Source organism: Hyla sarda, chromosome 5 (assembly GCF_029499605.1).
Source record: "Hyla sarda isolate aHylSar1 chromosome 5, aHylSar1.hap1, whole genome shotgun sequence".
Classification (NCBI taxonomy): Eukaryota; Metazoa; Chordata; class Amphibia; order Anura; family Hylidae; genus Hyla; species Hyla sarda.
Window position 1 is genome coordinate 345922552 of NC_079193.1, and position 16980 is coordinate 345939531.

Sequence of the window (16980 nt, forward strand, 5' to 3'; positions counted from 1 at the left end):
TTAAAAAATCTTAATCCTTCCAATAGTTTTTAGCTTCTGAAGTATGTATAAAAAAAGGTTTTGCCTGGAATACCCCTTTAACTACGCCAGACATAACCTTAATGATCACTAAAAATATGTAACCATAATAAAAATAAACATATGTGGTATTGCCACATGCGTAAATATCTGAACTACAAAAATATATCATTAATTAAACCGCACGGTCAATGGCGTACGCGCAAAAAAATGTGCTCACTTTTTATATCATGAAAAAATGAATAAAAAGTGATCAAAAAGTCTGATCAATACAAAACTGGTAGCGCTAAAAACTTTAGATCACATTGCAAAAAAATTAGCCCTCATACCGCCCAGTACACAAAAAATAAAAAAGTTATAGGGGTCAGAAGATGACAATTTTAAACGTTTTAATTTTCGTGCATGTAGTTATGATTTTTTCCAGAAGTAAGACAAAATCAAACCTATATCAGTAGGGTATCATTTTAATCGTATGGACCTACAGCATAAAGAGAAGGTGTCAGTTTTACCGAAAAATTTACTGCATAGAAACGGAAGCCCCATAAAGTAGCAAAATTTTATTTTTTCTTCAATTTTGTCACACAATTATTATTATTATTATTATTTTTGGTTTCAACATAGATTTGGTTTCATCATATGGATTTTTTGGTGCAAAATTGAAAGGGTTATGATTTTTAAAAGGTAAGGAGGAAAAAAACAAAAGTGCAAAAACAGAAAAACGCTCGGTCCTTAAGGGGTTAAAATTAAGACGACCACCACCTCTGAAGAACTTTAATAGACTTTTTCTGGCAATGTCCTCAGAAAGACTTCTTACTTAACTAACTGGGTACCAATGGACTTTCTTGAGGCGTTTTTAAGGGACATTCTTGAGGCTTATTCAAGGATTTCTGAAAATCAGTCCCCAAGAGCATAGTTACATAAACTGTCTTGATTGACTACATTTAGCTAATTTATAGACTTGAAATATGTACATCTTCACATTTAACTCCTCATTTTGTTCTTCCTTTTAGTAATGTGTTTTTGCTTGTTTCAGGTGTTATCAGGGATAACACATGTGTATACATGCCGACCTGGGAGAGCTACAAATGCAGCGGCCTGAATTATGAGATGCTTGTTATTGAGAGTCTTGATCCTGACACTGAGACACGACGCCTCTCACCCGTGGCTATATTGTCGGATGGCTATCTTGACCTTATCAACGGTATGTGTGATAAACTATGTCTATTCATATATATCCTCACTGTATTAATTTTGATGGTTTCATCAAACTCTTCTGATTTTTAACTTAAGGACCCCAAGACCATGGCTGGTGTTCCGGATACACCTGTCAGAAGAGAGTCTCCTTGTTTCACGCTGTAGTGGCTACAAACAAGTCATATCAAGCTTTTTTTACCAGCACGAGCCCCCAGAAACTCCGGCTAAAACTACTTAACACAGACAACACAAAAGTAAGATACTGAACCAACCAGAAGGAAGATTAATACAGCATAACATTTTAATATACAGTATTTTCTGGATGATCCCTTATCATATTAAAGGAATTGTCTCATAAAAAGAAAATCTACAGATTGTGGTCAGCCAAACATTTTTCCTGTAACAAAATATAATATTAAAGGAGTATTTCAGAGGGAAACATTTTTTTTCAAATCAACAGGTGACCCCCGTCTATTTCCAAATGTTTAAATACGGCATTTGGAAGGCAGTTGTCTTAGTGAAAAAAAAAAATTGTAAGACACGTGCATAATACAAATCCATTGCAAACAGCAATTAAATAAGCTAGGACCTCTACATGAAAGCATATGATGGGAGTATTCATTGCTCTATTTTTTTTGTGGGGGGGGGGGGGGCTTGGCTTCATTCTGTCCCATAGCATCCCATAATTTCTTTTATTGCAGTCTGTCATCGTGGGAATCTACTATTCAAATCCTCAACGATTGGATGTCTATGTTAATAATGTCTATGTAAGTCCAACAAACATACAATGGAAGGGATCAGACTATACCTTGCAGGAACCTACTTATCAGGGTAAGTCAATGCATTTTTTGACTATGTTGATGACTTGTGCCAAAATAAAAAGATGATTCAAGTTTTCCCCCATAGTTCTGCACTTAATACCCCTTAATCACAAAGTGAAAACAGAATGTTAGAAATCTTTTCTAATTTGTTTAAAAGAAAAAACTAAACTCTTGCAGTGACAGTATTCAGAACCTTTTACTCAGGACTTAGCTGAGGCACCGTTGGAAGTGATTACAGCCTCCAGTCTTCTTGGTTATGAAGCCACAAGGTTTGCACATCTGGATTTGGGGATTTTTGGCCATTTTTTTCTGTAGATGCTCTCAAGCTATGTCAGGCTGTAATGGGAACATTGATGAAAGCCATTCTTAGGCATCTTTAAAGATGTTTCATTGGGTTCAAGTTAGGGCTCTTGCTGGACATTCAAAGAGTTGTCTTCAAGCCACTCTTGTGGTGTCTTGGCTGTACGCTTGGGGTCATTGTCTTGATGGAAGTGAACCTTCAGCCCAGTCTAAAGACAAGAGCAGTCTGGATAAGGTTTTTTTTATTAAAGGGGTTCTCTGGTGCCTACACATCTTATCCCCTATCCAAAGGATAGGGGACAAGATGCCTGATCGCGGGAGTCCCGCAGCTGGAGACGCCCGTGATCATGCATGCGGCACCCCGTTTGTAATCAGTCCCCGGAGCGTGTTCGCTCCGGGTCTGATTATGTGCGACTACAGGGCCAGTGGCGTGTGACGTCACGCCTCCGCCCCCGTGACGTCACGCTCCGCCCCTCAATGCAAGCCTATGGGAGAGGCTATCACGCCCTCTCCCGTAGGCTTGCATTGAGGGGCGGAGCGTGACGTCACACGGGGGCGGAGGCGTGACGTCACACGCCGCCGGCCCTGTAGTCGCCCGTAATCAGACCCGGGGACTGATTACAAACGGGGTGCCACGTGCATGATCACGGGTGTCCCCAGCTGCGGGACTCCCGCGATCAAGCATCTTATCCCCTATCCTTTGGATAGGGGATAAGATGTGTAAGCACCGGAGAACCCCTTTAAGAATATCTATGTTCAGTATCCCACATAAATGAGTCCACTCCTGACATTTTGTAAATATTTTATATCTTTTCATGTGACAACATAAATCGCTGTGTGTAATGTAATTTTGAGTGGACACAACATTATATGTTATACAGGCCGTGCACTCACTACTTTACATTGTAACAGAGGGTAATTTCTTCAGTTTTGTCACATGTAAATATATGATAAAATATTTACAAAAATATGAGGGGTGAACTCACTTATATTAGATATTTTGCTCCATTTAGCTTTCCCTCAATCTTGACCAGTCTCCCTGTCCAAACGGGATGGTATTGGGCAGGTGATGAGCAGTGCCTGGTTTCCACCAGACATGATGTTCAGAATTAAGGCCAAAAACTTAAATCTTGGTTTCATCAGGCCAAAGAAACTTGTTTCTCACAGTCCGAGAGTTCTTTATGGGCTTTTTTGCAAACTCTAGGCAAGCTTTTATGTTGTTTTTATTTTATTTTTTTTCAAGGAGAGGCCGCTTAGCCAAGTCCAGATTGGGGAGAGCTGCAGTGTTGATTGACCTTGTGGAAGTTTTTCCCATCTACATCCAGGATCTTTGGAGCTCAGCCAGGGTGACCATTGGGTTCTTGGTCATCTCTCTGACAGAGTCATTTCTCCCCCATTATGTAGTTTGGTGGGGTGGTTAAGCCTACAAAGAGTCCTGTTTGTTCCATACTTCTTCCATTTAAAACTTATGGAGAACACTGTGCTCTTGGGAACTTTTAGTACAGCAGAATTGCTCTGTACTGTTGTCCAGACCTTCTCCTCCACACAATCTTGTCTCTAAGCTCTACAGACAGGTCTTAATATGCACTGTCTGTTGTGAGACCTTATATAGACAGGGCTGTGTCTTTCCATATTATGTCCAGTCAACTGAATTTACCTTGAGTCACTCCAGTCAAGGTGAATTAACATTATAAAGATAATCAAGTGAAATATAAGCCCTTAAAAGATAAAGTTCACTTGTCATTTCATAGGATCTGAGTATTAACAGTATGTTCATACCAAATTTTAGTTTTTCTTTTTTAATAAATTTGCTAACATTTCTAGAAATCTTTTTTGTTTTAATTCTCTTTTTGATTTATTGAGTGCAGAATCTGGTGGTCTGAAAACTCTCTATATGCATTGTTAATAGATACATAGATAGATATGAGATGGATAGACAGATTGGATGATTGATTAGATTTGGTCATTAATCATCCGTCAATTTTTACTGAAATCAGAGAACTTCTTATATGTCGCAGCCTTTGTTCTCATGGAAGCTGCTGACAACAGATTTTGCTCTTCTCCCTACTGAAAACACATGTATGCTAGGCAAAGCCCAGTCTGAATGTTTGAATTAGGAAATGTCCATTTTCCCATTGTTTCAAGTAGCAGAGACAAAGCTTAGGTGTCTTCTCTAAGTGACAAGTCTAAAAGGGAAACGCCAACAAAAATGTACTCATCCCTTATTCACAGGATAGAGGACAAGTAACTGATCGCAGGGGGGTCTGACTGCTGCGATCTTTTAGAGAGGAGAGTGTTTCATCTACCGGTAGACAGCACATGCTCCATTAATTTCTATGGGAGCGCTGATGATGTCCTGTGCTGTACTCGGGTCTTTTTGGCCCTCCCATAGAAATGAATGGAGCCATGTGCCATCTGCAGCACGTGCTCCTCACTGAGAAACTGGTCCTGTTTCAGAGATAGTGGGGCTCCCAGCGGTCGGACCCCCCCAGTGATCACCTATCCTGTTCATTCTTGCTGGAGTTCTCCTTTAATCTCTGGCTACTGCTATAATCCATAGTCCAGTACATCCAGGCTACAATAAACCTTCCTAGCTATTTCGATAAATTTATTCTTCATAATCAAGAAATTAACCCTGTGATTGCCAGTTGCATATATGTCTAAAACCTCTCTTATTACAAATACATTACTTAGCTGATTTTGTAAATGTTGTCACTTCTTCTGATAGGACAATACATGCCGAAGCTCGGCTCAACGATTGTGGGAGAAAACTACTTTGACAAAGACTATAACATGCTGTACATCCTGGTCAGAGGATCCACTCCAGTTGAAATACGCACATCTCCTCTCATTGTTATTTCATTCAAGATGCCGGCAATGACTGAGGATCAGTTTTATGGTGCAAATCTTGTCCAGAACCTTGCAATTTTCTTGAAGATCCCAGCAAGCAAAATTCGTATTACAAAGATAATTAGGGAGGGTTCCAGCCGCAGAAAGAGGGCCACGGGAGGAATATCTGTATCAGTAGAGATTTCTGACCCACCAGTCCAACAAACCAACTCTTCTTCTTCTAATGCAACAGGTAAGATAAAGGCTTCCTGAAACACGCTTTTTTCTGTCACATGCTTAGAACATTCAGTAATAATGCTGTAATAATCTCTTGTAATTGTTGTATGTATCTGTGACATGCCTTATGTTCTTAAGAATACTCCTATTGAGTGACTTTTATGAGTTATATTTTCATTTATGTGTGAACAAATGCATACCAGATTTGAAGATCTTCAAAAGTTAAGAACTGGGGTTACATTATTTCTTATAGGAATGCTACACCTAAATATAAAAGGGGTACTCCAGTGGGAATTTTTTTTTAAAATAAACTAGTGCCAGAAAAATAAACAAATTTATAAATTACTTCTATTTAACCCCTTAAGGACCGGGGTTTTTTCCGTTTTCTATTTTCCTTTTTTGCTCCTTGCCTTTAAAAAATCTGCCTTTAAAAAATCATAACTCTTTCAATTTTGCACCTAAAAATCCATATTATGGCTTATTTTTTGCGCCACCAATTCTACTTTGTAATGACGTCAGTCATTGTGCCCAAAAATCTACGGTGAAACGGAAAAAAAATCATTGTGCGACAAAATTGAAAAAAAAACGCCATTTTGTAACTTTTGGGGGCTTCCGTTTCTACGTAGTACATTTTTCGGTAAAAATGACACCTGATATTTATTCTGTAGGTCCATACGGTTAAAATGATACCCTACTTGTGTAGGTTTGATTTTGTCGTACTTCTGGAAAAAATCATAACTTCATGCAGGAAAATGTATACGTTTAAAATTGTCATCTTCTGACCCCTATAACTTTTTTATTTTCCGTTTATGGGGCGGTATGAGGGCTCATTTTTTGCACCGTGATCTGAAGTTTTTAACGGTACCATTTTTGCATTGATAGAACTTATTGATCGCTTTTTATTCATTTTTTCATAATATAAAAAATGACCAAAAATGCACTATTTTGGACTTTGGAATTTTTTTGCGCGCACGCCATTGACCGTGCAGTTTAATTAACAATATATTTTTATAATTCGGACATTTCCGCACGCGGCAATACCATATATGTTTATTTTTATTTACACTGTGTTTTGTTTTTTAATGGGAAAAGGGGGGTGATTCAAACTTTTAATAGGGATGCCGCGCGCTATTAGCCGTGGCCCCGCGTTATAGATCGGGAGTGGACACATGACATTCCAGTACGTCATGTGTCCTTAAGGGGTTAAAAATCTTAATCCTTCCATACTTTTCAGCTACTGTATACTACAGAGGAAGTTTAGTTTTTCCTTTCTGTCTGACCACAGTGCTGGTTGCAATATAGACAACATATGTAATATAGAAGGAGAGGCTAGATTATTTAATTATTTTTCACAGTTTTTTTTCCACCTTGTATTCTAGGAATCATAACATTTTTATTTGTCATTAACAGAGCTGTCTGAGGGCTTATTTTATTTTATTTTTTTCAGAATAAGTTGTAGTTTAATGCCATTTTTTAAAATCTATTTATGTTCCAGGATCACGTCCAAACGGCTAAAGATATTAACGTGAAACTTGGCAAACATGTTACTAATATGTCAACAACAAACATAGGATAGATAATTTAACCTTTACTCACCCCCATTTGCCAGGGGCGGGGTTTTTGTTTAAAGTCCCATACAAGTCTATGGGAAATATATGTTACTGCATAACTTCCAAACCGCTGGAGATATTTCGATAATACTTGGTCACATGTAACTTATACACACTTAAATATAGGATAGTTAATTTAACCCTTAATTACCCCCATTTGTGAGGGTCAGGGTTTTTGTTTAAAGTCCCATGCAAATCAATGGCAAATGTATGTTCCCACATAACTTCCGTACGGCTATAGATAGTTCAATAATACCTGGTACACATATTACTTATATGTCAAATAAAAAGATATGATAGTTAAATTTACCCTAACATACATTAACCCTTTTGTTTCAAGTCCCATGCAAGTATATGGGACTACCAGTACCTTATTCCACAAGCTCCTCTCTGCATCTCCTCGTGAAGGTGTCCGGCTTGCAAACCCGACCCCATCTCACAAAGACACACCCACATTTTAACCCCCACCCATTTTATCTACCCTTTTTGTGCATCGGTCTGGCCTGCAAATTATGCCCAGTCCCACAAAGCCACAGGGGGGAGTGGCTAGATTGAGTGTAAGTAGACTTAGGTCCTAGGCCTTCATCCAATCATGTGATCAGTGGTGGTGCTGGGAGTAAGACCACCACCTATCTGATATTGATAGCTTATTCTTAGTAAAGACATCAATATTAACAATCAGAGATCCATCTAAGCTCATTTTATATTCTACTTCTTTCTGCTCTTGAAGTTTATCCTGTAATTTATGACACTTTTTCAGTAAAACATTTTCTGGTCTTCTCATTTAGATCCACTGACATACACAGATTTCCAGACTATAAGCCAAGACCTGGCATCTTCTGCAATTAATGGAAGCCTCAGCTCTCAGTTGAATGTCACGGTGTCATCACTGTCTGTTTCTGATCCAGTCCCATCTCCTAGTGATCCTGCCTGGAGTCAGGTACTTACTCCCTGCTGCTATTCTATTATCAAATAATTCCTGCTCTTAAACATAAAAATTGACTACAAAAAAAAAAAAAAAAACAATAGCACACCAAGAAGAAGTTGTTGGAATAAAAAATGACTTAATATATGTAAATGTAATTATGATGTATGTAAGTGTTTACAGTATAAGGGTACGTTCACACGAGCTGACCCACAGCGTATTTTACGCTGCGGATCCGCCGCTAAAGGACCGCTGCGTGGTGGCTTTACATGTGCCTGCTCATAGCGTCATTACGCTGATAAGAGCAGACACACTGAAGCGATGTGCGAGTCGTCGTACATGCGCCGTGTACTCACACACATCGCAGCCACTCCCCCTGCTCCATGACCTAGGCGGACTCGCACATCGCAGTGTGTCTGCTCATAGCGGGTATTGCCGTTCCGAGTAGGCACATGTAAAGCCACCATGCAGTGGTCCTTCTGCGGCAGATTCGCAACGTAAAATACGCTGTGGGTCCGCTCATGTGAGCATACCCTAAGAGTGAAAGAATAAGATTCTTGGAGAAAACTGTACATCCAAAGAAGGGACTCTATTGGGCTGCCTGTAGCCTTGATACAAGATGAGATATGGTTGGGCATGGAGGCATACAGGTTCCACATGCTACAGATGTTGCAGCTGGACCTGTAGATTCTAAGCTTAATTTTCCTAAGTTGGCTCCCTAACCCAAAAATGCTTGATTGGCGATATATCTGGGGACACACTGCCTCAACTGCTGGTGAAATGAACTGGGGAGCCATCGCATGCAATAGTCAGTCAACACTAACGGTCAGCCAAGGAAGTGTTTATTTGGTGGACACATTCCTGGAAGTTCTGCCAGCCATGAGAGGCTACACATGTAGCCGAAGGAGTTCCTGCACATATAGCTGAGCTATTAGTGTCCCTCATATTACTATTAGTGGTAACCAACTTCTGCATGTGATGGCTTCCCAGAGGCCTCCATACTCAAACCCAACCATCATTGAATCCCGAAACCTTCCCAACTCCTCCTAAAAGCTTGGTTAAAGTGAGAGACATTTTGTTAAACGGATGCCTCCCCCCTCCCCCCCCACACTTTAAAGTCTGTCAAATGGGCAAAATGTCTTCAACTGTGTAAATATAGGCATGTTTAGCAGTAAACAATTTCTCATCATGATGTACACTACCCAAAGTAGCATCTGAGTGCCTTTTTATGGAATTTTGGCTAAGGCACTTTAAAGAACTCCTGTGGTAAGATCCAGTGTGTAATCAGACCACCCCTGTAGTCATTTACATGCTTCCTGAGACACAACTGTATGCAGAGTTTTGTAGAAATTCAATATTTCTATTTGGAGGAAAAATATTTTGCCAATGACTGTATGAAGCATATTACATGTGTATTAGTAAATTATGATAACATAACTATACAATCATGGCAGCTTTACTATATATACACACACACATACAATCATGGCAGCTTTACTATATGTACACACACACATACAAGTGAACCCTGAAGGACTCAGGGAAGCAACCCATAACCGGCTAATCATCCTGAATTGATGAAATGAGTACAAAGCAGTTCCAAAATTATTTGCAATAAACCACAAAACTAACCCAAGACACTGACAAAGGTTATATCTCCCAGGTGGCAGCTGAGCCTGTTAATGGAACTAAGGCATCTACTGGAAGTTATTTGGCTGCTGTATCTGCGCTCAAAGTCATCCAACAACCTGTGGCTGGACTTCCCGGAGACTTGCTTTCCCAGCAGCCATCTGTAATGGCTGTAGACTCTGAAGTAAGTACTGTAAGACATATATATGTTTCAAATATGTCACTGTTTAGCTATTCATACACATGTAATAGTTGTTTGAGGACGTCCATGTTCTTAAATTTAATAATCTAGCATGAAAAAAAGAGATTCAAGAGATTACAACTCTTCTTATTCTTCACGCTACATAGAGAGCATAATCATCATTAAAGGGGTACTCCACCCCTTGACATTGTGGTGGCCCAGTATGGAGTTGCTTTCCTGTACCCTTTCTGTCCTGTTTGGCGGACTCTATTTCAGTGTCCCCTGGGTCCACCTCCATGCTATGTACCTTAAGTGGTTAACAGTGTCTTATGTTATTTATTGATTTGTCTTTCCAATGTTCATATGCCTTTAAATGTTGTTACCAAGTCCTATGTAACCAGGGAAGGTGTCAGTGACCAAGTGACTTGTGGGTGACCCATGGGAGTCCTCTAAATTGATCCCCTATATTTTTGGGAGGAGCTAGTTCAGAGAGGAGTTCATTCTAAGCTGAGGAGCAGTACAGTCAAGACCTGAGAGTGTCTGGTGTCCTAAGGGAGACATAGGCCTAACCATGCAGCCACGCTTCAATACCCAAGTGCCCCTTCAGTTGAATGTCAATGCCTGGTAAGCAACCACAGGGGTGAAGTCTAGTCAGTCATAGTCCAGTCAGTCAAGTCTGCTAAAGTTAGCATGGGTATGCATAATATAGTCCAAGTCCACTACAAGTCCGAGCGAGGTCGCAAGTCTACTTAAGTCACTGGTCATCCCCTTGGGCCTAACTGAGCTGTAAAGACTATAACACCTGTCTACCTCAGTAAAGCTGCCGTTGTTCCGTAACCTTGCATCAGAGTGATTATTTGCCCCGTGCCTGGCCCAGGACCCAGTGGCCATACCTTGAGTGGTGCCAGATTAAGGCTGCCTGGAAGACTGAGCACTTCATTATGATGCCCCCCCCCCCCCCTCCCGACAGTTCCCCCACATTAGGTGCAGTATAGTTCCCCCACATTAGGTTGGCAGAATAGTTCCCCCACATTAGGTTGTAGTTCCCCCACATTAGGTGCAATACAGTTCCCCCACATTAGGTGCAGTATAGTTCCCCCACATTGGGTGCAGTACAGTTCCCCACATTAGGTGCAGTACAGTTCCCCACATTAGGTGCAGTATAGTTCTCCGCACATTAGGTGCAGTATAGTTCCCCCACATAAGGTGCAGTATAGTTCCCCCACATTAGGTACAGTATAGTTCCCCCACATTAGGTGCAGTGCAGTTCCCCCACATTAGGTGCTGTACAGTTCCCCGCATTAGGTACAGTACAGTTCCCTCCACAGACATACAGCCTTCAGCCATATACAGTGTATGGCTGAAGGCTGTATGCCTGTTTATTGCCCCACTTCAGTGTTCCTCCACCGAAGATGACGTGCTGGATATTTGCCATGCACTCACGTCCTCCTCTCTGCTCCGCTCCTCTCTGCTGTTACCATGGGCGCACGCACGGGACATCAGTGACGTCCTTGCATGCGCTACCTCCCGGCGGCCCCTGCATTTTTAAAGTTAACGTAGGGCCGCAGAGAGGTAACATCTTTGTGTCATGAAAAGATTTTTCGGGACACAGGGATGTCCCGAATGTGACAGGGGCCCCCTGCGGACACGGGACCCGGAGATGTCTGATTGCTGGGGTCCTGCTGCTAAGGACCCCACAATCTCTCCTGCAGCACCCCCGTTCCTCAGCTGCACGGAATATTGTGATGTCAGGCCCCGCCCCCTCAATGCAAGTCTATGGAAGGGGACAGGGCGGCTGTCAGGCCCCCTCCCATAGGCTTATATTGAGGGGATTGGGCGTGACATCATGAGGGGGCGGAGCCGTGATGTCACAATACTCCGTCCCCTGTATCGGCCATCATCAGCCACGGAGCGATCCTCGCTCCATGCAGCTGAGGAACGGGAGTGCTGCAGGTGAGATAGGGGATAAGATGTCTAGGGGTGGAGTACCCCTTTAAGAATAGTGATAATTGGAGAATAAGGGATGGCACACCCTTTATTTAGATTTTCTTACAGATCTCCCTTCAAAAAGGTTGTAATAAGTTTGAAGACCAACACATATGTAAAAACCCTGATCCTTCAACTCCATATCTAGGACACAGAAAATAACTCTGTTGTATATCGTAGATAACAATCCTAGATTATCTGTTAATTTAAAAAAATTATTCTGCAACATATTTCTTTACCCAGATTTAATACTTGCAAAAAATATTTTTCCATTGTGCTAGCTCCTTCATCCATACCCTGCTACATTTAAATTCCAAACCACCTTGAAAATAATCCATCAATTTAATAAATATATAAAACAATTCTTTTTTCTTTACAGCACCTTTTACAGAATAATGAATTCATTCATTTACTTATAGTATGAGATGACAGTATATACTCCTACCAAGCTGTATTGGAAAGATTAAATCACTGCATAATTAGTCTTTAATACTGACAGAAATAACCACATCAGAAACTTTTTAATACTCGCATTATTCAATTTGTTGAAGCTATATAATTTGTTGATTTTGCAAAGGTTGACATTACCCCATAATAGTGCAAAATCATGTAAGAAATTAGCATTCTGGAGCCTCTTCAACCATTTCCAACTGTTCATGTATAACTCTGCGGATGGGAATAGCTTCCAGTCTGTTGTTGTTAAGCAGCCAGATTCCAATACCTCAAAAATAATAGAATATTGCACCTTGTTTTTCAATCCAACAATTAAAATGACATATGTTTTTCTACCTTGTGATAAAAGAAATTAAAGGCTTATATTGGGGAAAGATAGACCTCCTTTCGTTAATGGGGCTGTTAATGTCACGTATGGGCAGGGACTATTCTCGCCCACTCTCCTATCCCCACCTACTTACGTACCTGCCCTAGGTGACAGGTCTGTAACCACGGTGACAGTCCCTCCCTAGACAAGTGAGGGACATAATAGTCAAAATAATAAAATACAATAATACAGACTCAGGTCAAGGAACAGTAGGAAACAGACAGACTAACAAAGCAAAATTAACACACTCACACAATAAGTCCAAGTCCACTATCCGCGTCAAAAGCCAGGAGCTGTCAGAGTACAAAATTACTAATACCAGAGAGTCAGAGAGCGGAGCCAAAGGGTAAAAATGCCAGATATTACAGAAAAAGAAGAAAGCTAGCTAGGAGTACAAACTGAGTTCTATAGCAGGCAGCGATTGGAAGTAGACTGCCAGCTTAAATAGGCCCAGACCAGGTGCTCACATCAAGATCAGCTGACCAGTCCAGACAGCTGGGCATAGCCCAAGGCAAAACAAAACAGAGTGAGAGCTGTCATACTCAAGTATATACGGTAAGGATTAAACAGGATTATTTAACTGTCAGGAGCCGTGGGGTTAAACGGTTCTAAGCCGACCTGAATATAAGCCGAGGCCCCTAATTTCACCCCAAAAACCCAGGAAAAGTTATTGACTCGACTGTAAGCCTAGGGTGGGAAATACATCATCCCCCCTGTCATCATCCAGACCCCCGTCATTAACACCCTCATCATCATCACCCTGTCATCATCCCCCCTTCATCATCACCGCCTGTCATCATCCCCCCTTCATCACTACCCTGTCATCATCCCCCTGTCATCATCCCACATTCCCCTTCATCATCACCGCCTGTCATCATTACCCTGTCATCATCCCACCCCCCCCCCTTCATCATCATCATCTGTCATCATTACCCTGTCATCATCCCACACCCCACCTTCATCATTACCGCCTGTCATCATTACCCTGTCATCATCCCACACATCCCCCTTCATCACCGCCTGTCATCATCCCCCTGTCATCATCCCCCCCGTCATCATTCCCCCCTTCATCATCACCGCCTGTCATCATCCCCCTGTCATCATCCCCCCTGTCATCATCCCTTCCCCTTCATCATCACCACCTGTCATCATTCCACACCCCCCCTTCATCATCACCACCTGTCATCATCCCCTTGTCATCATCCCACCCCCCCTTCATCATCACCACCTGTCACCAGCCCACCCCCCCCCCTTCATCATCACTGCTTGTCAATGTCTGATTTAACAGTGGTCTTCAACCTGCGGACCTCCAGATGTTCCAAAACTACAACTCCCAGCATGCCCGGACAGCCATCGGCTGTCCTGGCATGCTGGGAGTTGTAGTTTTGAAACATCTGGAGGTCCACAGGTTGAAGACCACTGCGGCCTTCGACATCATCCAGACCCCCCCCTTTAGTTTTGTACTCACCTCCGCTCGGCAGGACGTTAGGGTGAGCTGGTCCGGGCCATCTGTGCTGCAGGGACCGTCCGGTGGGGAGGGATAGTCATTCCGGGCTGTCCATCTTCACCAGGGGGGGGGGGGCCTCTTCTCCGCGCTTTGGGCCCGGAATAGAGACGATGCCTTGACGACGACGCACAGGGATGTTGCTCATGAACGTCCCTGTGCGTCGTCGTCAAGACAACGTCACTATTCCGGGGCCGCGAACAAAGCGCGGAGAATAGGCCCCCCGGTGAAGATGGACAGCCCGGAACGACTATCCCTCCCCACTGGACGGTCCTGCAGCACAGATGGCCCGGACCAGCTCACCCTAAGGTCCCGCCGAGCGGAGGTGAGTACAAAACTAAAGGGGGGGGGGTCTGGATGATGGCGAAGGCTGCAGTGGTCTTCAACCTGCGGACCTCCAGATGTTTCAAAACTGCGACTCCCAGCATGCCCGGACAGCCGATGGTTGTCCGGGCTTGCTGGGAGTTGTAGTTTTGGAACATCTGGAGGTCCGCAGGTTGAAGACCACTGAGGGCGGAGAGTTCACTCGAGTATAAGCCGGGGGGGGGTGTTTTCAGCACGAAAAATCGTGCTGAAAAACTCGGCTTATACTCGAGTATATACAGTACTCTATTTCTTTCACAAAGCAACCTATTAAAAACCTCTTAGTAACCTATTAAAGCAAAGTAGATTTATCAAACCATATTGGTGATGCCGTATATAAGTACAACCATCAAACCTGTGGTCAGGCCAAGGGTTTTAGAAGTAATACAGATTCAAAAAAAATGTGTCCATAATACAAATTAGTCAATAATGGAGTTATGAAAATAGTATGTTTAGATGGCATCAATTCCCTACAGGCATAGAGACAGTAATAATGTTGAATATTGGTTATCCACATATGGAATACATGCATGACGCATGTTCTCTTTCTTGCTGATTTGCCTGTATTTCGTCACTCTGTTTTCTAGGAGAACTGTGTCTCTGTAAGCGCAAGTTCAATGACACTAACAGCAACCCTGAAATACTCCAACGGCACCACTGTGAGCAATGGACTGGAAGGAAATGTCACCATTCCCTTTGACAGCTGTTGGGCTAACTACACTGACCTTGTTCTTGAAGTGCCAGGTACAGACTAAATCCCATTAAGACAAGTTAACCTGGGGGATTACAGCAACTTCTGGGGAGTTTTTTTTACTGTGTACTAGGGATCGACCGATATCGTTTTTTTAGGGCCGATACCGATAATCGGTGGAGGTTAGGGGCGATAGCCTATAACTTATACCGATATTCCGGTATAAGTTATCGGCTATTTATCTCCCCGCGACACCACTGCAGATCATTGATTTAAAGCGGGCGCTTTTAATCAATGCACTGCAATGGCTTTTGCGCTTGGTCGCGGTGCGGGAGGCGGGGCATTATCGGCAAGGTAATTACCGATACTGATAATGCCCAAAATCGTGATTATCAGCCGATAATATCGGCCATACCAATAATCGGTCGATCCCTACTGTGTACAACTTCTTTAAGGCATGTCAGAGAATGTTAAAGGGGTACTCCAGTGAAAAAATATTTTCTCAAATCAACTGGTGCCAGAAAGTTGAACAGATTTGTAAATTACTTCTATTAAAAAAAATCTTTATCTTTCCAGTACTTATCTGAACTTAGCTCTCTGCTGACACCTCTGTCTATGTCAGGAACTAGCCGGAGAAGGAGAGATTTACTATGGGAATTTTCTCCTACTCTGGACAGTTCCTGACATGGACAGAGGTGTCAGCAGAGAGCACTGTGGACAGACAGAAAAGAACAACTCATCTTCCTCTGTAGTATACAGCAGCTGATAAGTACTGGAAGGATTAAGTTTTTGTAATAGAAGTCATTTACAAATCTGTTTAACTTTCTGGAGCCAGTTGATATGAAAAATATAGTTATTTACCGGAGTACTCCTTTAAAGGGGTATTCCGGACAAAGACATCTTATCCCCCATCTAAAGGATAGAGGATAAGATGTCTGATTGCAGGGGGCCCACCGCTGGGACCCCCTGCGATCTCCATGCAGCACCTGCATTCTATGCGGAGCTGCTGCTCCAGTCTCGGAAACCTCTGTGTTTCTGGGACTGGAGACGTGACATCATGCCACGTCCCCTCATGACATCACGTCACACCACCTATCTTCATGTTTGTGGGAGGGGGCGTGATGACCCTTTTTATAAATTAGTCTCCATACTAGACCCCCTCAAATAAATTAAACTCAAACCAAACCCCATAAGTAAATCAGACCACCTAAATAATGTAAATAAGATCCCAGATCAGACTGCCTAAATAAAAAGCCAAACCCACCAGACTCCCCACCCCCATGGGTGCTACAGAGACAGGCCATTGAGACGTGTTAGATAATGTTATCAATAGGGGAAGCAAAGATGTGATGTTGCATTACTTTGTGGGGCATTAATAGCTAAAATTGAAAGAAAAAAAGGAATAATGTTGTTTTGTTATTTCAGGAAATGGATATAAGCTAGAATTTGTGCTAAATAATGTCAATATACAGACAAGGTCATTTGATGCCAAAGTGGGAACTTCTCCCAGTGCTACTCCCACAACATCCAGCAACACATCCACCACTGCTCCCAGCGACACATCGATTACAACTTCCAGCAATACTCCTACCACTACATCCACCACCTCTCCCACCACTACATCCACCACCTCTCCCACCACTACATCCACCACCTCTCCCACCACTACATCCACCACCTCTCCCACCACTACATCCACCACCTCTCCCACCACTACATCCACCACCACTCCCGGAACCACTTCAATTGCTACAATCAACGTATACAGTCCATTGCAGTCATTGTTAACCTTGTTTGTCACCTTGATGACTGTGAATCTATTAATGGATATGTGGTAAAGACTGGCACAGAGGTGAGATTTAATCTTTAATG

The 16980-nt window shown here is 42.4% G+C and overlaps 1 protein-coding gene and 1 long non-coding RNA gene across 3 annotated transcripts in view; one reads left to right on the top strand and one right to left on the bottom strand.

Moving 5' to 3' along the window:
• The window catches only part of LOC130274357 (fibrocystin-L-like), a 352807-nt gene that overhangs the window by 330354 nt on the left and 5473 nt on the right, over positions 1–16980 (top strand). The window contains exons 72-79 of the mRNA XM_056522609.1: positions 1052–1219; positions 1309–1466; positions 1914–2043; positions 5062–5415; positions 7798–7949; positions 9598–9747; positions 15005–15161; positions 16534–16960. Of these exons, the coding sequence (XP_056378584.1) occupies positions 1052–1219; positions 1309–1466; positions 1914–2043; positions 5062–5415; positions 7798–7949; positions 9598–9747; positions 15005–15161; positions 16534–16946 (1682 nt within the window). The 3' untranslated portion in view covers positions 16947–16960. The remainder of the gene's footprint in view (positions 1–1051; positions 1220–1308; positions 1467–1913; positions 2044–5061; positions 5416–7797; positions 7950–9597; positions 9748–15004; positions 15162–16533; positions 16961–16980) is intronic.
• LOC130274358 (uncharacterized) overlaps positions 1–16980 on the bottom strand; it is a 195789-nt gene that overhangs the window by 166859 nt on the left and 11950 nt on the right. The gene's annotated exons all lie outside the window — the stretch shown is intronic.